Source organism: Oncorhynchus keta, chromosome 23, assembly GCF_023373465.1.
Source record: "Oncorhynchus keta strain PuntledgeMale-10-30-2019 chromosome 23, Oket_V2, whole genome shotgun sequence".
Taxonomy (NCBI): Eukaryota; Metazoa; Chordata; class Actinopteri; order Salmoniformes; family Salmonidae; genus Oncorhynchus; species Oncorhynchus keta.
This window is the reverse complement of record NC_068443.1, coordinates 37,624,620-37,647,834: the sequence shown is the minus strand read 5'-3', so window position 1 is coordinate 37,647,834 and position 23,215 is coordinate 37,624,620. Positions and strand designations below refer to the sequence as shown.

Genomic DNA, 23,215 nt, shown 5'->3' with positions numbered 1-23,215 from the left:
CCACTTCAAATCAGTGTAGGTGAAGGGGAGGAGACAGGTTAAAGAAGGATTTTTAAGCTTTGAGACAATTGCTAAATGGACTGTGTTTGTGTGACATTCAGAGGGTGAATGGGCAAGACAAACTATTTAAGTGCCTTTGAACGTGGTAGGTACCAATATTTGAGTGTGTCAAGAACTGCAACGCTGCTGGGTTTTTCACGCGCCACAGTTTCCTGTGTTTATGAAAAATGGTCCACCACCAGGTGGTGAAAAGGACATCCAGCCAACTTGACACAACTGTGGGAAGTATTGGAGTCAACATGGGCCAGCATCCCTGTGGAACGCTTTCGACACCTTGTAGAGTCCATGCCCTGACAAATTGAGACTGTTCTGAGGGCAAAAGGGGGTGTTCCTAATGCTTTGTACAATCAGTGTATATGTCAACATACACCCACAATATATAGTGACTGTTTTACATGTAACGTTTTAGTCATTTTAACAAACACTCTTATCCAGAGCGACTTACAGGAGCAATTAGAGTTAAGTGTTTTGCTCAAGGGCACACTGACAGATTTTTCACCAAGTGTGATCGGGATTCGAACCATCGACCTTTCGGTTACTGGCCCAATGCTTTTAACCACTAGGCTACCTGGCAACTGTCAATTCAATAATCAAACTCAATAGGCAAATGTTCCAAGAGTAGTTCCCAACAAGCGTCAAACCTTTAGTTTTGAAAGAGCACGGATAACCAAATCTAGAGTCTTATGATTCATGGTACACATAATACTAACCACATAATCTGGTAGCTACAATTCTCTCATATAGTACAAAACGGGTTAGATTGAGGGGCCCCTCCATTACCAAACCTTATTCACGTTCCATCATAACAAAATGTTTACTTTCCCTGTTCATGCTCAAAACAACAACTGAGATGTGCCCAGCCTCTTAAGAAGTGCCATCCCCAGAAACTCTCTCTCACATTGATCCAGATGTCGGTGGTCTCCTCATAGACAATGTAAGGGTGGACGTCCTCGGGCACGGCCTCCAGGCTCTCCTGTCTCTGGGCCGGGTCGTCTGTGATGGGGATGAAGAGGGCCGGGGGAAGCAGGACCAGCTGGAGCCTCTTCTGACTGCGGTCCAGCAGCACGGCCCAACCACTGAAGAGGGAGACAGAGAGACACTTTACCTCACTGACTGGATCCTATACAGTACACCAGGCAAAAGCAAATTTGAGCCATGCGTCCTCCGGGATCGAACCCGGGTCTGTAGTGACTCTAGCCTCTAGCACTTAGACCACGGCGCCATTCAGGAGCCCCCCCCCAAAAGTTTTCTGAACAAAAAATAAATATGGAACTGGGAACTAAGGGGCCTAGTCCAAACCATGAAAATCAGCCCCAGATCATTATTCCTCCTCCACCAAACTTTACACTATTGGGGAAGCTAGAGTTCTCGTCCGTTGAACTGACAGATGGTGAAGTGTGATTCATCACTCCAGAGAATGTGTTTCCACTGCTCCAGAGTCCAATGGCGGTGAGCTTTACACCACTCCTGCCAACGCTTGGCATTGAGCATGGTGATCTTAGGCTTGCGTGCGGCTGCTCGGCCATGGAAACCCATTTCATGAAGCTCCCGACTAACAGTTCTTGTACTGACGTTGCTTCCAGAAGCAGTTTGAAACTCGGTAGTGAGTGGTGCAACCGAGGACTGATGATTTTTATGCTCTACGCGCTTCAGGAGTCGGCAATCTCATTCTGTGAGCTTGTGTGGCCTACCACTTATGGCTGAGCCGTTGTTGCTCCTAGACAGTTCAACTTCACAATAACAGCACTTACAGTTGACCGGGGCAGCTCTAGCAGGGCAGAAATTTGACGAACTGACTTGTTGGAAATGTGGCACCCTATGATGGTGCCATGTTGAAAGTCACTGAACTCTTCATTAAGGCCATTCTACTCTCAATGCTTGTCTATGGAGATTGCATGGCAGTGTGCTCAATTTTATACACCTGTCAGCAAGGGGTGTGGCTGAAATAGCCGAATCCACTCATTTGAAGGGGTGTCCACATACTTTTGTATATATAGTGTACATGTCTACTGGAACAATGCAGTCATATCCTGCATAAGAGTAATGGTAGTAGGCACCTCCATTAGCACAGCTGATTGATGGAGAGAAAATAATGATATATTCACGGGAAATGACTTTACATACCCAATTTATCAATCGCCAAATTTCTTTCATGATACATCATGTACAAATATAATGTATATTTCTTTATTTTTTACTAAATGTTTTATTGTTGGACATAAAAGACTGTAAAAAACACCAGCAAATAAGATCCAAGTTATTTCAATTTTGGAAATCTGTTCCCACGCATAATAGAGAGAGAAAAAACCTGAGGAACACCTTCCTAATATCAAGTTGCACCCCCTTTTGCCCTCAGAACAGCCTCAAATTGTCGTGGGCACGGACTCTACAAGGTGTCGAAAGTGTTCCACAGGTATGCTGGCTCCAATGCTTCCCACAGTTTTGTCAAGTTGACTGGATGTCCTTAGGGTGGTGGACCATTCTTGATACACTCAGGAAAACTGTTGAGCGTGAAAAACCCAGCAGTGTTGCATTTCTTGACACACTCAAACATTATATCTGTTTGGGCTTCCTGCGGACAAATTTGCAGTCGACAAATTATTTGTAATTATGTTCCGGCCCCCCTGACCATCCGCTCAAGAAGATATCGTCCCGCGGCTGAATCTAGATGATGATCCCTGGTGTACAGGCATGTGTTTGAGCTCAACACTAACACAACTGATTAAACTAGTCAACTAACACCTACACAACTCTAGTAGCTTTCCTCCAGTTGGGAATCAGTTGCACATCCCCCATCTCTAACCAATATAAGCCAACAAAGAAACAGAGACTAATGCGTTCCCTGGGGAAACATTATGCCGTAACACTCACTATTTGCCGTCACTTGTCCATCCTGCCCGGGCGATGTACTCCGCCCCGGGGAATAGGGTGGTGAAGGGGAGAACCAGCTCCTTGTCTTGGATGCTCATGATCTGGAGACAGACAGAAAGACAGGAACAGAGAAGGACAGAGAGACGGACGGAGAGAAGGACAGACAGAGACGTAATTAGTCTGCTCATAAACAATGCAGGGAGCAGAGAGAGAAATAAGAGAATGAAAGAGAGAAGTTGAAAGTAGGCAACTTACTTTGCCTTGGTTGTTAGTCTTTATCTCTGCCAGTTTGAGGGTGGTTTGTGGATTTTTACTGCCTAGAAAAATAGAAACATTCAGATTATAAGATAGAGAAAAGAAAACTCAGGAGCTCTACTCTTGAAATGATTTGATTAGGTCATTACTAATGTGTGTTACTACATACACACAATGTACACCTTCCGGAGACACCTGAAACCCCACCTCTTTAAGGAATACCTAGGATAGGATAAAGTAATCCTTCTCACCCCCCTTAAAAGATTTAGATGCACTATTGTAAAGTGGCTGTTCCACTCGATGTCATAAGGTGAATGCACCAATTTGTAAGTCGCTCTGGATAAGAGCGTCTGCTAAATGACTTAAATGTAAATGTACAATTCTACATGAGTAGGCCTCAACCTGCGCCAGGGGGGAGGGACTCAACCTGCGCCAGGGGGAGACTCAACCTGCGCCAGGGGGACTCAACCTGCGCCAGGGGGGACTCAACCTGCGCCAGGGGGGACTCAACCTGCGCCAGGGGGGACTCAACCTGCGCCAGGGGGGCGCCAACTCAACCTGCGCCAGGGGGGGACTCAACCTGCGCCAGGGGGGACTCAACCTGCACCAGGGGGACTCAACCTGGGACTCAACCTGCACCAGGGGGGGGGACTCAACCTGCACCAGGGGGGAGGGACTCAACCTGCGCCAGGGGGGAGGGACTCAACCTGCACCAGGGGGGGGAGGGACTCAACCTGCACCAGGGGGGCACCAGGGGGAGGGGCTCAACCTGAACCAGGGGGAGGGGCTCAACCTGAACCAGGGGGAGGGGCTCAACCTGCACCGGGGGGGAGGGGCTCAACCTGCACCAGGGGGAGGGACTCAACCTGCACCAGGGGGAGGGACTCAACCTGCACCAGGGGGAGGGACTCAACCTGCACCAGGGGGAGGGGCTCAACCTGCACCAGGGGGGGAGGGGCTCAACCTGCACCAGGGGGGGAGGGGCTCAACCTGCACCAGGGGGGGAGGGGCTCAACCTGCACCAGGGGGGGAGGGGCTCAACCTGCACCAGGGGGGGCTCAACCTGCACCAGGGGGCTCAACCTGCACCAGGGGGAGGGGCTCAACCTGCACCAGGGGGAGGGGCTCAACCTGCACCAGGGGGAGGGGCTCAACCTGCACCAAAGGGGGGGCTCACCTGTGCGGGGGTATCTGTAAGCATCGGCCTTCCGCTCCTCCAGGGCTGGAGAGGGAACATGAATGATCTCTACCTCCGTCTCATCCACCTCTTCATACAGCAGATGCAGGGTTTTCCCCCCATCTGAGTCTAACAGAAGGGAAAAGCAGGCTGAAAATGCATACAGATACAGCTGGAGTTTATATGACAGACATCTTCATGACGACAGTGTCTGGGGCAGGTTGAAGCCTGTACAATGTTCATCAAAGCATCACTGATTGACTGACAGACAAGACTACTTGATTACAGAAGAGCCCAATTTCTCTCGCATGAAAGTGAGTGGTGCTCTACTCATATGGAAGGAGTGGTAGATGGTGACCCTACTCACCCTCTACAGCAGATGGACTCCACCAGTAGCCAGTGAAGCGGTCAAACTCCTCCTGGATCACAAACGTGGCCACGCCTGCAGACTTGGGGTCCTCCTTTACGTTATCCAGACCTGAACCAGGGAGAGGGCATTCATTCATTTGATTAAATCTATGCAGCGTCAGCAGCATGGCATAGAGAACGTTTACAATGCCATACGACTACAGTACAACAAACATCCAAAAGTTGCTGACCGCCCTGACCTTTGTGACAGAAGGTGAGTCTCCTCTCCTCCCCAGACTTGATGTTAGCCAGCCACAGGTCGTTGTTGTTGATAAATGCAATGAAGTTGGGCTCTCCTGGGGAGATCTTGGGGTCCATGCGGGTCCCTGAGCACTGTGTCTTAATCTCCACCGGCTTCATTGGGGCAGACTGCTTTTAAACCAGGAAACACACTGTCAGTGTACAGGGTCGTATTCATTAGGCACCAAATGGCACAAAACAGACTGAAACAGGGAAGACCTAGACTTGTCCAATACAACGGCTTGTTTTCATTTTCCATTGAAAAACTGTTTTTTTTGTTCTACAATGTGCACTAATGAATACATACAACCCTGAAGACAACCATATATACAGCAACAGTCATTCATTGCAGTGGCGTTGGGTGCTGTGCTAATGCTTATCTCAACTACTAGATTTTTAAATTCCACTTATATTACACAGATATCAATCCCAGGATGGTCATAATTGAACCACAACAGGAAATAATCAAAAACTGCTTGCAATGATAGATTCAGTCTTAGACAGATATGTTGACAAGTGTGAACACTGAGGCAGGCCATGTATAGAAAACAACATAACGGTAGATATGGTGTCAAATCGAGCCCATATAGCCAACCTATTCTCTAGAATCTATAAACTAACCACAACCTGATAGAACTAAGGGAAGAAGTGAGTGTAACGCTCTAGAAAGCACTATAAAAAATATACACCAGCACTACCTGGTAAAAATAATCAGACCCCTTGGATTTCTACACATTTTATTGTGTTACAAAGTGGGGTAAAAATTTAATTTAATTGTTTTTTTTTTGCCAACAATCTACACAAAATACTGTAATGTCAAAGTGGAAGATTTATTTTTGAAGATATTTTTTTTTAAAGGAATAACTCAAATATAATTGTTGCTTAAGTATTCAGTCCCTTTGCTTAGGCAAGCCTAAATTAGTTCAGGGGTAATATTTGGCATAATAATAATAATAATAATAATAATAATAATAATAATAATAATAATAATAATAATAATAATAATAATAGGGGTTGACTACACCTTCCTCTGTCCCTCATACATAGAACTATCTATCTGTAAGGTCCCACAGTCAAGTATTCAATATAAAGCAAAGATTAAACTATAAAGACCAGGGAGCTTTCCTTCATAAAGAAGGACAGTGATTGATAGATGAGTAACAATAACAAATCAGATATTGAATATCTCCTTAAGCATGGTCAAAATAATAATTATGCTGTGGATTATGTATTAAACCACCCAGAAACATCAAAGATACAGTCATCCTTCTGAACTGAGCCACAGGACCGGAATGAAACTGCTCAGGGATGTTACCATGAGGCCACAGGTGAATTTAAAATAGCTACCATGTTCAATAGCTGTGATGGGAGAAAGCTGAGGATGGATCAACAATATTGTAGTGACTCCAAAATAATTACCTAAATGAGAGTGAAAAGATTAATACAAATATGCAGAATAAAAATATTCCAAAACATGCATCAAGCCACTAAAGTAACACTGCAACAAAAACACAGCAAAGGAATACACTTTTTGGCCTAAATGCAAAGCCTTATGTTTGGGGCAAATCCAACACAACATCATTGAGTAACTGTCTCCTTAATTTCAAGCATGGTGGTGGCTGCATCATGGTATGGGTATGCTTGACATTGGCAAATACTGGGGAGTTTTTCAGGATAAAATAATCTAGATGGAGCTAAGCACAGGCAAAATCCTAGAGGAAAACCTGTTTTAGTCTGCTTTACACCATATACTGAGAGGAATTCACCTTTCAGCAGGACAATAACATACAACACAAGGCCAAATCTACACTGGAGCTGCTTACCAAGACAGTGAATGTTCCTGCAGTCTTGACTTAAATCTGCTTGAAAATCTATGGCAAGACTTGAAAATGGATGTCGAGCCCATGATCCCCAACATCTTGACAGAGCTTGAAGAAGTTTTTAAATAATAAAATGGGAAAATATTGCACAATCCAGGTGACTGCAAATGAAGGCTCCCGAGGGGCTTTTGCCAATATTAGCCTGACGAGGAATACAGGTGTGCAAATGATATTTTGCCCTAGGCCGTAGACCACCCAGAAGACTCACAGCTGTCATCGATCCCAAATGTGTTTTCTTAAAGTTAGAATTTTACTTCCACTTTGACAGAGTATTTGGTGATAGATTGTTTACAAAAAAAATGAAATCAATTCAATCAATTTAAATCCCACATCAATTTGAATCCTCAAGGGTACTTGAATACTTAGTACCTTTCATACCAAGACGTTTTTCTGCCAAATTGACCAAGCCGGCAACTTTTTGCCACCTTTTCTTTATATCTGAAAGGTGTTGCCGGCAACAACGCCTGTACTTTTATTTCCATCAACCGACCTAGTCAGGATTGCTGTAATGTATTTAAAAGTCCCACCAACTTACCATCTTGGTCAAGCATTAAATCATTAACATTATATTGTCGTCCAACATTAAACTTGTCCTTATTAAGTTTGGGGCGACAGGTGGTGAAGAGCGTTGGACGAGTAACCGAAAGGTTGCAAGTTTGAATCCCTGAGCTGACAAGGTAAAAAAAAAAATCTGTCATTCTGCCCCTAAACAAGGCAGTTAACCCACTGTTCCTAGGCTGTCATTGGAAATAAGAAATTGTTCTTAACTGACTTCCCTAGTTAAACAAAAGGTAAAATAAAAATGATAATTTTAATGCATTTATTTTCTCCATTTAAATGTATTTAGTTCTGTCCTTGAGCGGTTCTCGTCTGTTCTCACAGTAAACAGGATTGTCACAGTAATGCGTTGGCATTTAGCCTGGGGGGAATGCACACTGCCATTTCATTTTTTTTTTATTGACTTTGACAGGTAAATATTTAACGGCCCTTATAATTAGTTCATAAATGATAGAAACGTGTGCATATTAACCAAACTTAAACAACAAATCGCTAGTAGGCTATCTCTGTCTACAGACAAAATAAACATTGGGGCATTTTGAAATCAGAGAAAGTGCACAATGATGTGATCACATCCAAAGTGGATCAAAGAAACAACTTTCTGAAATCACCCTAAAGAAGTCAGATCGTTTTAAACTTTTCTTATGCGAGTGGTTCCACACATTAGTGACACTCAAGTTGTGTGGGATAAATATGATTTATTCTGTTATTTATTCCATTATATTAATTCTTACTATAAAATATGTGTGTTGATTGATCAGGGCAGGGGAATGTATGCTAAGTATGTATGTCTCTTGAATGAACAAAATTAAATAATAATTTGCACAGACAAGTAATATAATTAAACTCAAAATATACTATTCTATTCTTTTGGTACTAAATTGTTTTAGATGTATGTTTCTTAGGACCTACATAAAATAATTAATGGATTTCTTTGTCTAGCCAGCGCATACACAGTTGAAGTCAGAAGTTAACAGACACTTAGGTTGGAGTCATTAAAACTTGTTTTTCAACCACTCTTTCTTGTTAACAAACTATAGTTTTGGCAAGTCGGTAAGGACATCTACTTTGTGCATGACACAAGTCATTTTTCCAACAATTGTTTACAGACAGATTATTTAATTTATAATTCACTGTATCACAATTCCAGAAGTTTACATACACACTAAGTTGACTGTGCCTTTAAACAGCTTGGAAAATTCCAGAAAATTATGTCTTGGCTTTAAAAGCTTCTGATAGGCTAATTGCCATAATTTGAGTGAATTGAAGGTGTACCTGTGGATGTATTTCAAGGCCTACCTTCAAACTCCGTGCCTCTGCTTGACATTGTGGGAAAATCAAAATAAATCAGTCAAGACCTCAGAGAAAAAATTGTAGACCTCCACAAGTCTGGTTCATCTTTGGGAGCAATTTCCAAATGCCTGAAGGTACCATGTTCATCTGTACAAACAATGGCACGGAAGCATAAACAACATGAGACCACACAGCCATTATACCGCTCAGGAAGGAGACGTGTTCTGTCTCCTAGAGATGAACGTACTTTGGTGCGAAAAGTGCAAATCAATCGCAGAACAACAGCAAAGGACCTTGTGAAGATGCTGGAGGAAACGGGTACAAAAGTATCTATATCCAGAGTAATACGAGTCCTATATCGACAAAACCAGAAAGGCCGCTCAGCAAGGAAGAAGCGACTGCTGGCCTCCCGGGTGGCGCAGTGGTTAAGGGCGCTGTACTGCAGTGCCAGCTGTGCCATCAGAGTCCCTGGGTTCGCGCCCAGGCTCTGTCGTAACCGGCCGCGACCGGGAGGTCCGTGGGGCGACGCACAATTGGCCTAGCGTCGTCCGGGTTAGGGAGGGCTTGGTCGGTAGGGATGTCCTTGTCTCATCGCGCACCAGCGACTCCTGTGGCGGGCCGGGCGCAGTGCGCGCTAACCAAGGTTGCCAGGTGCACGGTGTACCCTCCGACACATTGGTGCGGCTGGCTTCCGGGTTGGATGCGCGCTGTGTTAAGAAGCAGTACGGCTGGTTGGGTTGCGTATCGGAGGACGCATGACTTTAAACCTTCGTCTCTACCGAGCCCGTACGGGAGTTGTAGCGATGAGGCAAGATAGTAGCTACTACAACAATTGGATACCACGAAATTGGGGAGAAGAAAAGGGGTAAAATTTAAAAATAAAAAATTTAAAAAGAAGCCACTGCTCCAAAACCGCCATAAAAAAAGCCAAAGCTGTTTGCAACAGCACATGGGGACAAAGATCGTATTTTTTTTGAGAAATGTACTCTGGTCTGATGAAACAAAAATAGAACTGTTTGGCCATAATGACCATCGTTAGGTTTGGAGGAAAAAGGGGGAGGCTTGCAAGTCAAAGAACACCATCCCAACCGTTACGCACTGGGGTGGTAGCATCATGTTGTGGGAGTGTTTTGCTGCAGGAGGGACTTCACAAAATAGATGTCATCATGAGGATGGAAAATTATGTGGATATATTGAAGCAACATCTCAAAACATCAGTCAGGAAGTTAAAGCTTGGTCGCAAATGGGTCTTCCAAATGGACACTGACCCCAAGCATACTTCCAAAGTTGTGGCAAAATGGGGACAAAGTCAAGCTATTGGAATGGCCATCACAAAGCCCTGACCTCAATCCTATTGAAAATTTGTGGGCAGAACTAAAAAGGCGTGTGTGAGCAAGGAGGCCTACAAACCTGACTCAGTTACACAGGCTCTGTCAGGTGGAATGGGCCAAAATTCACCCAACTTATTGTGGGAAGCATGTGGAAGGCTACCTGAAACTTTTGACCCAAGTTAAACAATTTAAAGGCAATGCTACCAAATACTAATTGAGTGTATGAAAACGTCTGACCCACTGGGAATGTGATGAAAGAAACAAAAGCTGAAATAAATCATTCTCTCTATTATTATTCTGACATATCGCATTCTTAAAATAAAGTGGTGACCCTAACTGACATAAAACAGGGAATTTTTACTAGGATTAAATGTTGGGAATTGTGGAAAAACTGAGTTTAAATGTATTTGGCTAAAGTGTATGTAAATGTCTGACTTCAACTGTAAGTGCCAGAACATATCTGACAACGTTTTGAGTTGCCAACTTTTTATTCGCCATACAGGAAAATAGCTATGATCGCTATGATGGCTATGGCAACTTACTGACTTACTGTTGTGAATGTGAAGAAATGAAAGCAGCGGATGGTCTAAATTTAAACGGAGGAATTAAGAACCGCTGATGTAGAAAGGGCTTTATAAATACACTTGATTGATAATAAAAGGGGGTAAAACTCACAATGAAGCCGTTGTTTCCCCCGTCCTGACAATAGAAGAGGCTGTTGCTGGCCTGGAAGAGGAACAGGCCGGTCTGGGAGTGGTAGTCGTAGGAGGTGATCCCAAACGCTCCCAGACGCTTACGCTCCCGAAGCAGCTCCTCCTCCCGGGAATAGGCCCCCTGGTGCGGTGTGGCCTGGAAGTGTTGGAAAGAGGGGAAAGTCATTTGTATGAGTGTTTGTTTGTGTATGTATGTATCCCACAACTGTTGCTAGTGAGTAAAGATGTAAGGGACAATATAGGATGGATCACAATAATTGCTTGCTAAAATAATAATTGCTTGCCAAAAATGTAATTTCTGTAATGGCAATCCTGGTTCGAGGTAACAATCCTGGTTCGAGGTAACAATCCTGGTTCGAGGTAACAATCCTGGTTCGAGGTAACAATCCTGGTTCGAGGTAACAATCCTGGTTCGAGGTAACAATCCTGGTTCGAGGTAACAATTCTTTGCATTAACTGCCTACATTATGACTAATATTATTTGCTAATTGTGGAAACTAAGATAAGCAGGATGTTTATATATATATATATTCAGAAAGTATTCAGACCTCTTGACTTTTTACACATTTCGTTACGTTCCGGCCATATTCTAAAATGTATTAAATATGTTTTTTCTCATCAATCTACACACAATATCACATAATGACGAATTGAAAACACGTTTTTAGACATTTTTGCAAATGTATATATTTATTTATATAAGTATTCAGACCCTTTGCTATGAGAATCAAAACTGAGCTCAGGTGCACCCTGTTTCCATTGATCATTCTTGAGATGTTGCTACGACTTGAGTGGAGCCCACCTGTGGTAAATTACATTGATTGGTCATGATTTGAAAAAGCACACACCTGTCTGTCTATTTTAGGTCACACAGTACTAAGAGATTCTTGATGAAAACCTGCTTCACAGTGCTCAGGACCTCAGACTGGGGCAAAGGTTCAACGACCCTAAGCACACAGCCAAGACAACGCAGGAGTGGCTTTGGGACAAGTCTCTGAATGTCCTTGAGTGGCCCAGCCAGAGCCCGGACTTGAGCCAGATGGAACATCTCTGGAGAGATCTGAAAATAGCTGTACAGCGACACTCCCCATCCAACCTGACAGAGCTTGAGAGGATCTGCAGAGCAAAATGGGATAAACTCCCCTAATACAGGTGTGCCACGCTGGTAGCGTCACACCCAAGAAGACTCAAGGCTGTAATCGCTGCCAAAGTTGCTTCAACAAAGTACTGAGTAAAAGGTATGAATACTTATATAAATGTAATATTCTAGGTTTATTTTTTTTAATAAATTTGCTAAAATTTCTAAAAGCCAGTTGTTGCTCTGTCTTTATGGCGTATTGTCTGTAGATTGATGAGGGGGAAATCCATTGAATACATTTTAGAATTAAGGCTGTAACGTAACAAAATGTGGAAGAAGTCAAGGGGTCTGAATACTTTTCGAATGTACTTTATATTTTTTAATAGCTATATATAATGCAAAAAGAGGTGAGGGCGATGGAAATGCTTTTGACGGTTGATTTGCTTCGGTTCGTAGGGTGGCACTATGTGCTCTTTTCAAAGGATGGGTCCCGGTCTCTCGAGGGGCCCTGGGATCGGGGGTGGTCTGCCGATCACGGGATGACAACCCAACTTGTGAAGGGGAGGGGTTTTCGTGGGTGGAATAGTGGGGAACAATTGGAGGTTTACTTAGTAGCAATGCAAATATAGTACAGCTATATGGACACTCAATCACCATAGTACTTTTTAAATGGTGAGTTTACAAACATATATTATGATAAATAGATTTGAAACTATGGTAAATGGTGAAATAATTATAGCCAGTTATAACTAATGGCTTAGCAGATAATAAGAAAAAGACAATCAGTATTTACCTGGCTAAAAGAGAAGGAACATAATATCCATTGTTTACAGGAAACTCAATTAACATTTTTTTTTAGATAAGATAGATAAATAGGAGAGACTTGAGTGACCAGCCGGAGGAAGATGACACGACCGCACCCTTCTCAGAGGATAGGTACTCAGTGTAAAGCCAATTATTACACAGCTGGGCCCACTAATTGCTTTGTGTCTTCCTCTATATAGGTGTGCCAGGAGAGGAGCTAGGGGAGGATTGGGAGTAGAGACGGGGACCTGTGAGGACGTCGGTTTTTCCTACCTCCAGAGAAAGTTCTGTGACCGGGCACCTTGTCTCTCTGTTAACCTAGGCAGGCTTTAGGTAGACAGAAGCGTTCCTCCTTGTAACTGTTATGTGTAGACGATAGTCTAAGACAGGAGTAGCCGTTTGCGGTTTTGCTTTCAATTTTTGTTCCCTGTACTGGAGTTATCTTGTCGGGCGAAAGAAGACCCGTTTAGTAAACAATAGTAAACTGCCTCTCGTCTGTTCATTTTATGCCTCCAGTGTTAGGGTGTTTCAGACAAGCTGATCCGTTCTAAACGGGTGTAGAATACAGGCACTTTGAGGCAAGATCACAACCTTTCCTCTTTCCGGTGACCGTGATTTATAATATACATCCCCCCCAGAAGCCCACTACACCCGCTGATGTAGAAATTCTTTGCTCATGCCTGTCAGCTAACGGCCTGCGCCATCGCCCAACAGGAGACCATAGACCTCCTCCGGTCCGAAATAGCAGACCGCCTGTCTCCCGGGGACCGTAGGATGCCTTCCACCCCCAAGCCATGAGACTGCTACTCGCTGTTTATCTATGCATAGTCACTTTACCCCTACCTACATGTACATAATACAACTACCTCATACCCCCACACATTGGCCCTGTATGTAGCCTCGTTATTTTATTGTTGTTATTTTTCTTTTGTTTATTTAGTCAACTTTTTTCTTAACTATTTTTCTTAAACTGCATTGTTGGTTAAGGGCTTGTAAGTATTTCACGTTAAGGCCTACACCCGTTTTATTCAGCACAGGTGACAAATACAATTTGATAAATGTAGCTGTGTGGCACTAGCAGAGGCTCTAAAATGTCAACTGCGGCACTCACTGCAACTAAACTATACCGAAATTAAATGACCACATAATAGACGTACCCTAAAACCAAATTGAAATCTGATAGGTGACAATATTAATTGTCAAATTGTGAATGACGAGACTAATGAACAGTGCAGCGTTTGTAGGCTCATTGACACAGAAGCAGGGAATGGAGCAAATGCTTATTCTTACCAACAAGTGACTTTTTGAAATCCTCCTAGTGAGACGCATGCAAGAGAGCACGGGCCACAGACTATATGGCACGGGCTTGACTAGTTAGATTTGCGGTTTTAAATGATCAACCGCGGCGCTATCCATGGTGCTGAATCTCCCGATTTTTGCTGCTGTTGCGTGTCTGTTTCTTTAGCGCAGCATCGGATATGCCACAATCAGTAGGTAGGCTAAAACAAACGTCATTTTCAGTAGGCTGTAATAACCTCATCATTACCAGTTGGCAAACAGTGCCTACAATAAAACTAGGCTACATCAACGAAATAGCCTAGTGTGTTGACAGAGAACTTTGAGTTGATTCAATTGCAGCAAATACCACAAGAAACCTGTGTTCCTCTGTATATTTACCAATTTACAGTGGTATAATCATGTCAGATTTTTTGGGGTGGTATTATACGCTTTATAACATTTCCGCTTTGAATGGGAATACCGGGATGCACGGTAGGGCTTGCCATTTTCTTGTGAAGGAAAAAGTGTTGATTTTGGGAAAATATTCAGCCCTAGTTTGGATGTCATTAGGTTTCAGTGGAACAAATTAGATACGTGATATTCACCTGGAAGTGATCCAGCATCTGTTTCCACGACAACACCAAGAGGGCCTCTTTCCGGATCTTCTTGGGGATTTCGGAGTAGAGCAGTGAGTTCTCTCTACTTCCGTAAGACATCCCTGGTAGAGAGATACATTAGAATTGAAAACGAGTAAGGTGACCAAGGTACAACTTGCAACACGGTGCAGTTAATTGTAAAAACATAAGTGGTACTCAATGAACCACTGATTGAGCAATAGCGTGACAGTCTTCAGTGGCAGGTGGTTTTGAGCTCACCGAGGTAGTACAGGCGATGGGAGTGGGGGCCTGACTCATCGTTTTTCTGCACAAACTGGAAGTCATGGGGCGCTTTGTTGGCGATCATTCCCGAGTACTTCCTGCTGCTGTGGATGATGTCACGCAGGCCATCCCACGAGTGCTTCTCCACGTAGAACTGAGACGGGACGTCCTCCATCTCCACCACCTCTGTGCTCTCTGTTAGCCCGTCCACCGCCGTCATATTCACTTCTAAACAACTGAGAGGGGTGGGTGGGTGGAACAACCCAGAGACAACCCACTGGTCATTTACATGCTCACAAACAAATGACACTTGCATCTGGTATGGAAACGCACACAGACAGAGACTCACACATATGTCTCGGCCGACACAATGGGTTATCTAGCACAGCGTTTCCCAACCCTGGTCCTCCAGTAACCCCAACAGTTTCGTTGTGGCCCTTGACAAACACCTCACTCAACTCATTGAGGGCTCGATGATTAGTTGACAAGATGAATCTGGTGTGCTTGTCCAGGGTAACAATAGAATGTGTACTGTTGGGGGGGGGGTACTGGACGACCAGGGTTTGGCAAAATACTGATCTAGCACTCCTATTCGCACAGGTCATTTGAACACACAAGGACACCATACCTTTTCCAGTAACCTTCTGTTTTGTTCCCACGCTTCACTTTCTTCACTCTGTGCATTCACCGGCCAACCAGCCTCAACCAGACTCTGCAACCTAAAGTTAACCATTCAAATAAACAGGGGGAAATCTTATAATATAATGTCTTATGGACATTGAGCAACACCTACCTATAGAATGGCTCTCCCTCATTCTAAATCCAGGTGTCATAATCAACGTGACAATCAGGCATGCAGTAAAGGTTTGGCATCTCGGGAGTGGAAGAAGGTAGCAGCAGCATAAGGAATGTCCCACATTCCATTGCTGGTATAGTTGGATGTTACAGGAATACATGACACTTTAGCTAACATACAGTATAATGAAAGTAAAAACAAAGTAAATCAAAAAGTTTTAAATTAAAAAAAGCTTTACTTAGCTCATCGCCAAAAGGGGGTAGAAATATATATATATATTTTAAGTATGAATTTCAGCACCCCGCGGAAGGACTGCATTTGTACAGGGATAAACACACAGGTATGTTTTCTAGAATTGTAATTTTTTACAAGTATCGACTGATTGTGACTCAATGTTGTTGCCAGAAAATCGCGCAACCAGTTATCAATGCTCAACTCCTCGATATAAGAGAACGAAGATGAGCGCTCCTCGGCTATACTGCCATGAGGATGATAAGCGCAACATCGTTCACGAATTGCAGCACACCATGTTCTCGAGTTAAGTTTGTTGAGCAGACGCTGTGTATGTTTTGGTTCTACAAAGCTGTGTCCATCATAGCATTCGATAATCAATTAATTGCATTCATTCTTGCACCATGCGATCATTTATCACTTCTTAACATGTATTTTTCTTCTCTATGATGCCTGCGCGCATAGGCCTAAATGTATGACAAAAGGTTGTTTGGTCGGAGCACGTCTCTTGGGTCCCCGGAGGAGCGCGTATTAATCCTGATGTAGAATTCATTGCGTCCAGCAGTTCAAACGAACCGCTAAAATTAACGAGTCACTCAGGAAAAACTCATAATGACTCTTGAGTCAGTAAAGAGAGTGGTTCAAAAAGAACGAATTGTTCGCAAACTGAACTACTAATTTTGAGACAAATATAGATGTTGAATTGACGGCTTTTCCTAGTGGGTTGTGTTGATGGGATTTTCAGAGTACTTGTTATTCATCTGTCATTCCCTTTCAGATGATGTAAAAGAGAAAACATTCAAGTACTGGATGTAAAGAGAATCTGAACACCAATTGCTATAGAATGCTCGGTGTCAATTACACAAACCTACCCGCCTGGCCTGTACAATTTCACATTGAAGGTCCAGAAGGAGATGATGGGTGTGTAAACAATATGACAATTGCTCAAAATAGCCATCAGGTAGGTTAGGGTATAGATGCACAAATTGGTCCTAGATCCGCAAGGGAAAACCAAGCCGAAAGGAAAATATGGGCAGGCTCGTGGAGTTGGATTAGGAATGGGTAGACCTAAACTGCACCTTTACAGAAGAGGTACAAAGAAGTATCACTTTTGCATTTGGAAAGCAGGAAGTGATAGCTGACAAGCTGTTGTCATCCACACATCGCCTGTCTTGGAGCCTCATATATGGAGCATAGACCATGTACACTGAGTATGTCAAACATTAGGAACACCTGAAGGGCCTGGACTCTACAAGGTGTTGAAGGCGTTCCACAGGGATGCTGGCCCATGTTGACTCCAATGCTTCCTGCAGTTGTGTCAAGTTGTCTTTATGTCCTTTGGGCGGCGGACCATTCTTGATACACAGGAAAATGTTGAGTGAAAAACCCAGCAGCGTTGCAGTTCTTGACACAAACTGGTGCGCCCGGCAACTACTACCATACCATGTCCAAAGGCACTTAAATATTTTCTTGCCCATTCACCCTCTGAATGGCACACATACACAATCCATGTCTCAATTGTCTCAAGACTTAAAAATCCTTCTTGAACCTGTCTCCTCCCCTTCATCTACACTGTCTGTGATGGAAAGAGCAGGTGTTCTTTTGTATACTCATTTGTATATAATTGGAGTGATGACTACACAAATCTGAGTCACTGTGATTTCCTCTCCCGTTCATAACCCTTTGTTAAAGGAGATTTCAGATTTGAACTAAAATGTCTACCGTTCTAAATATCAGATAGGTTTGGCAGCTAAAATGGGGAAAGGAAAACAGGGAGGGGGAAATAATTTAATGACCAGCACGACATAGCCTAGTTAGAAGCTATCTTTGTTCTCGTCAAGAGCCGAGGTCACACAAAAACTAACTGTTTACTGCTACTAGCTATAGTACAAGTTGGCAACAATCTCGTGATTAGCTACATTGTATATCTAATAGAACGTACGTGATACAGCAAACCCGCAAGCTAGCTAGCTACATAATACCGCAATGTTTCCTAGCTAGGCAGGAAACATTGTAACATGACAGCTCTCTCATGACAGTTCTCGGGTTTACCAGCTATGAGTTAGCTGGTTCCATAGCAAGCCTGTCACTCTAGCTACATCCTCCTGTCGGAAACGAGTTTAGAAGCGAATACTTACCAATCCGGCTACTACTTATTTCCCCAACTATCCTTGGCTTTATTAGCTAGCTATTAAAAAACAAATATTACTAGTGCTAAAGGTTGCGTCCATGGCCCAGAATGTGTAATAAAGTAGATAGCGTCTCATCAGCCACACTAAAGAAGTACTTCCGGGTTACGGGATTTCGAAAATGTTCAAATATAAAAGTCCCCATGTAAAAGTAGAATAACCTAAATAAAAGTGTCAATAAATTGTATTTATTCATGATATATGAAAATAATTGTCTAAACATTAACAATGATTCAGATTTGTTCATATTTAAGTGACATTTGCATTACATTTGGGTTTTAAATGCCCCCAATGAGAATCACTGTATATGGAATACATATTGGTTTATAGAGCAAAAACTATTCTGGGGGCAGCAGTAAAATTATTGTAGGGAATACTCAGTAAGGTCTGTGGAGTGTATATATGGTGTCATTTCATAGGGCTCTGAATAATACGGAGTGTTGCTGGCCTTTAACTGTGGTCAAACAGATTCAAATTGGGTGCCTGGACACTATACGGTACAAATATAACACTACAGAAAAACTATTATTTGTGCTGATGTAAAGTGGGGTGGGGAGATCTTAGTAGCATCTGTAGAATCTGTATATGGTGTTTTTTCATGGGGGACTGAGGTCTTTATGCCCAGCAACACTTTCTACTCCACCCATTCTATTGGTCCCAATGCAATACACTGTAGGCCTATAAATTACATATTGGCTTATAAAGAAATTAACTATTCTATGTGCAGAGGTAAAAGTGTGGTTGGGAGTACTCAGTACGGTCTGTAGAAAAGCACCTTCGAATTACCTGGTGGTATTCATGTTCCTGAAGTAATTGCCTCTATACATACTAAACTATCAACACTCAAAAGACAATCACAATAAGGTAACCTTTTCAGTCAAAACAAAAAACGAATTTATTTACAATTTTAACATAATGAATATCAACCAGGCTATAGGTACACAGTCACTACAGTCACCAATTTAATACAATGTGTCCATTTAAAATTAATGGTCAAACATTCAGACAGCTGCTTGTGGATTGCCCATTGGGCCAGCTGTGTTCTGGTGGTATAAACCTACTTAACCAGTTTAATAGAAAGGGAAGCCCATCCACAATTGATCAGCAGGCAATTAAGTACAGCCTGATTTTGTTTTGATGTTGTTTTTTTAAAACTATGCTAAGCAGCCTGTTAGAAGGTCTGTGAGAGGGCTTTGTGCATGCAAGAACAGTCGGGTATGCTTTTTTTTACAGAATAGTGTAGGTTAACAGGAAGAATAAACCAATATCACGACATGCCTTGCTTATATTGATATCAAACGGTATCGATATCATATCAAATTATCGATATTGGTGCCAACCACTATATAAAATAAATAACATATTTATATTTAAATATAGTTAAATTATTAAGCATATATAGTGTACTCATACTCCTTGATCTATTCCATATTTTGTAGTATTACAGCCTGAATTGAAAATGGATTAAATGGATTTTGCTTTCACACCCATCTAAACACAATAACCCATAATCACAAAGTGAACACATGTTTTTAAGACATTTTTGCAGAATTTATTACAGAAATATCTCATTAACGTAAGTATTCACACCCCTGAGTCAATACATGTGAGTCTGTCTGGGAAAGTCTCTTAGAGCTTTGCACACCTGTATTGAACAATATTTGCACATTATTATTTTTTAAATTCTTCAAGCTCTGTCAAGTCTTGCCATAGATTTTTAAGCCAACTTAAGTCAAAACTGTAACTAGGTCACTCAGGAACATTCAATGTCGTCTTGGTAAGCAACTCAGGTGTATATTTGGCATTGTGTTTCAGGTTATTGTCCTGCTGAAAGGTACATTTGTCAACCAGTGTCTGTTGTAAAGCAGACAACCAGGTTTTCCTCTCTGATTTTTCCTGTGCTTAGCTCTATTCCGTTTATTTTTGTCCTAAAAGACTCCCTAGTGCTTGCCAATGACAAGCATACCCAAAACATGATGCAGCCACCCCCATGCTTGAAAATATGAAGAGTGGTACTCAGTGATGTGTTGTGTTTGATTTACCCCAAACATAACGCTTTGTATTCAGGACATAAATGTAATTTCTTTGTCAATTTTTTTGCAGTATTAACTTTAGTGCCTTTTGCAAACAGGATGCATGTTTTTGAGTATTTTTCTTCTCTACGGGCTTCTTTCTTTCTTTTTTTCACTCTGTCATTTAAGGTTAGTATTGTGGAGCAAATACAATGTTGTTGATCCATCCTCAGTTTTCGCCTATCACAGCCATTAAACTCTGTAGCTGATTTAAAGTCACCATTGGCCTCATGGTGAAATCCGCGAGCAGTTTCCTTCCTCTTTGGCAACTGAGTTAGGAAGGACACCTGTATATTTGTAGTGACTGGGTGTAAACACCATCCAAAAGTGTAATTAATAACTTCACCATGCTCAAAGGGATATTCAATGTCTGCTTTTTTTTTACCCATCTACCAATAGGTGCCCTTCTTTGTGAGGCATTGGAAAACCTCCCTGGTTTTCGTGGTTGAATCTTTGTTCGAAATTCACTGCTCAATTGACGGACCTTACAGATAATTGTATGTGTGGAATACAGAGATGAGGACATCATTCAAAAATCATGTTAAAAATTATTATTGCACACAGAGTGAGTCTATGCAACTTATTATGTGACTTGTTAAGCAAACTTACTTACTTAGGCTTGCTATAGCAAAGGAGTACTTAGTGACTTATTGACTCAAGACGTTTCAGCTTTTCATGTTTTATTAATTAGTAAAAATGTCTAAAAATATAATTCCACTTTGACATTATGGGGTATTGTGTGTAGGCCAGTGACACACAATCTAATTTAACTAAATCCATTTTAAATTCAGGCTGTAACACAACAAAATGTGGAAAGAGTCAAGGGGTGTGAATACTTTCTGAAGGCCCTGCTGTAGCTTCATTTCATCAGTTTGCTGTATCATTCAAGCTTAAAATCTTAACTTCTTTCAACTAAGTAATTTCCTCTCCGATAACTCACGTAAATCAGTCTTGCATGCCATTGTGAAAAGGCGTGATTCTTGTTTTAGAGAACAAGCACACGCATACATCACAACTGCTACTGTTTCTAAAAGGCAGAGGTTGCTGATCCAACTTTTCTCGACCTTGCTTCTCAGCGGTGCAAAAAGGCCTACCCATGAGAACTTTTCTAAATACTGTACCTGCCGCTATTTCTTTAACCTTCCAAAATGTACCTCATCTGACAAAACACACTTCCTCGCTTATTTCAACGTCAACCTCCAGTTACATGCTGCTCATCTGATTCAATTGTCATAGAGCTTACGATGTCCTCACCTGATAAACCTCGACCACAACTTTCTGTCTCTAAATGGTAGTATTCATTCCCAATATCTTAGGTGTCTGATTGGGCTCCACCACTGACACTCCATCATGTGAACTATTGGATACATCAGGTTGAAGATCGGAAGCAGGTTCTTTATCCTCAAAAGGGTGTACATTTTGTTGGCAGTCTGAGTGTCTTGTTTGAACAGTTGACATTCCCTCGTTTAAACTCTCCACAGGCAATAGGTTTTGTACCTGAGCCTCATTTACAGTGCCTTCGGAAATTATTCAGAACCCTTGACTTTTTCCATATTTTGTTATGTCACAGCCTTATTCTAGAATTGATTATATTGTTTTATCTCCCTCATCAATCTACACATAACACATAATGACAAAGCAAAACCAGCTTTTTAGACATTTTTGCTCATTTATATTTATATTTTTAAAGTGAAATATCACATTTATATAAGTATTCAGACCCTTTACTCAGTATTTTGTTGAAGCACCCTTGGCAGCGATTACAGCCTCAAGTCTTCTTGGGGATGACGCTACAAGCTTGGCACACCTGTATTTGTGGAGTTTTTCCCATTTTTCTCTGCAGATCCTCTCAAGCTCTGTCAGGTTGGATGGGGAGCATTGCTGCACAGCTATTTTCAGGTCTCTCCAGAGATGTTCGATCTGGTTCAAGTCCGGGCTCTGGCTGGGCCACTCAAGGACATTCAGAGACTTGTCCCGAAGCCACTCCTGCGTTATCTTAGCTGTGTGCTTAGGGTTGTTGTCCTGTTAGAAAGTGAACCTTCACGCCAGTCTTAGGTCATCCCAAAACATTCCGACAGCATGATGCAGCCACCACCATGCTTCACAGTAGGGCTGGTGCCAGGTGTCCTCTAGACGTGACGCTTGGCATTCAGGCCAAAGAGTTCAATCTTGGTTTCATCAGATCAGAGAATATTGTTTCTCATGGTCTGAGAGTCTTTAGGTGACTTTTAGCAAACTCCAAGCGGGCTGTCATGTGCCATTTACTGAGGAGTGGCTTACGTCTGGCCATTCTACCATAAAGGCCTGATTGGTGGAATGCTGCAGAGATGGTTGTCCTTCTGGAAGGCTCTCCCAACTCCACAGAGGAACTCTAGAGCTCTGTCAGAGTGACCATCGGGTTCTTGGTTACCCCCACTTACCAAGGCCCTTCTCCCCCAAATGCTCAGTTTGGCAGGGCGACCAGCTCTAGTGAGAGTCTTGGTGGTTCCAAACATTTCCCATTTAAGAATGATAACAATGGGTTTTCCAATTGGCCATTGCAAAGTTTTGGCAACTTCCTACCAAAATTGGAAATAAAATGTTTCATTATGCTGCATAATAGAAAGTATTGCCAATGAAATAGAATGGTAATCCAAACATTTATTTTATTTCAGAAAAGGTGATTCTTAACTTTCTGATCCTCCCCAACATCCCTGACACCCCCATACAATTTATGTTTCAGATTTGGTGGTTCAACAGCATTATTTTCATTTATCATCTGTTGTGTCAAATCATTCTGATCTATGCATTTAGAGTTAACTATCACCACAGACAACAGCGTCACTATCAGTACAAGAATAGGGCAGGCCAGTGCTCATGATTGGGATATCCATTGCAGTGTGTTAATGCAGTGTAGCCACACCATCCCAGCAGCGCAGAAACTCGGAAAGGAAGTTAGAAATATAACTTTGCCCTGTGCTTCTCCGAGCATGCACTTCGTATTGCCTCGGTCCCTAGGCCTACAGAGTTCCACAGTATGAGTCATAATAACCATACAACCTAGCAGTCAAACAGGGAAATGGTGTCAGTCATTTTCCCACCATTTTTATCATAGAGGATTTTTA

At 42.4% G+C, this 23,215-nt stretch overlaps 1 protein-coding gene across 3 annotated transcripts in view; it reads right to left on the bottom strand.

Annotated features, from left to right (window-relative positions):
• The window catches only part of LOC118370553 (dipeptidyl peptidase 9-like), a 28,728-nt gene extending 10,590 nt beyond the window's left edge, over positions 1-18,138 (bottom strand). Inside the window, exons 1-11 of one of the 3 annotated variants that reach the window (XM_052477154.1) lie at positions 17,989-18,138; positions 15,452-15,542; positions 14,821-15,059; positions 14,551-14,663; positions 10,748-10,921; positions 4,971-5,142; positions 4,730-4,840; positions 4,363-4,491; positions 3,187-3,248; positions 2,932-3,032; positions 959-1,136 (exon numbers count right to left, since the gene is read on the bottom strand). In XM_052477154.1, coding sequence (XP_052333114.1) covers positions 959-1,136; positions 2,932-3,032; positions 3,187-3,248; positions 4,363-4,491; positions 4,730-4,840; positions 4,971-5,142; positions 10,748-10,921; positions 14,551-14,663; positions 14,821-15,059; positions 15,452-15,507 — 1,335 coding nt within the window. In that variant the 5' untranslated portion in view covers positions 15,508-15,542; positions 17,989-18,138. Of the gene's footprint in view, positions 1-958; positions 1,137-2,930; positions 3,033-3,186; positions 3,249-4,362; positions 4,492-4,729; positions 4,841-4,970; positions 5,143-10,747; positions 10,922-14,550; positions 14,664-14,820; positions 15,060-15,451; positions 15,543-17,988 lie in introns of those variants that run through there. The other 2 variants (XM_052477155.1, XM_052477156.1) reach the window with 2 other exon arrangements.
• Positions 18,139-23,215: the final 5,077 nt, after the last annotated feature.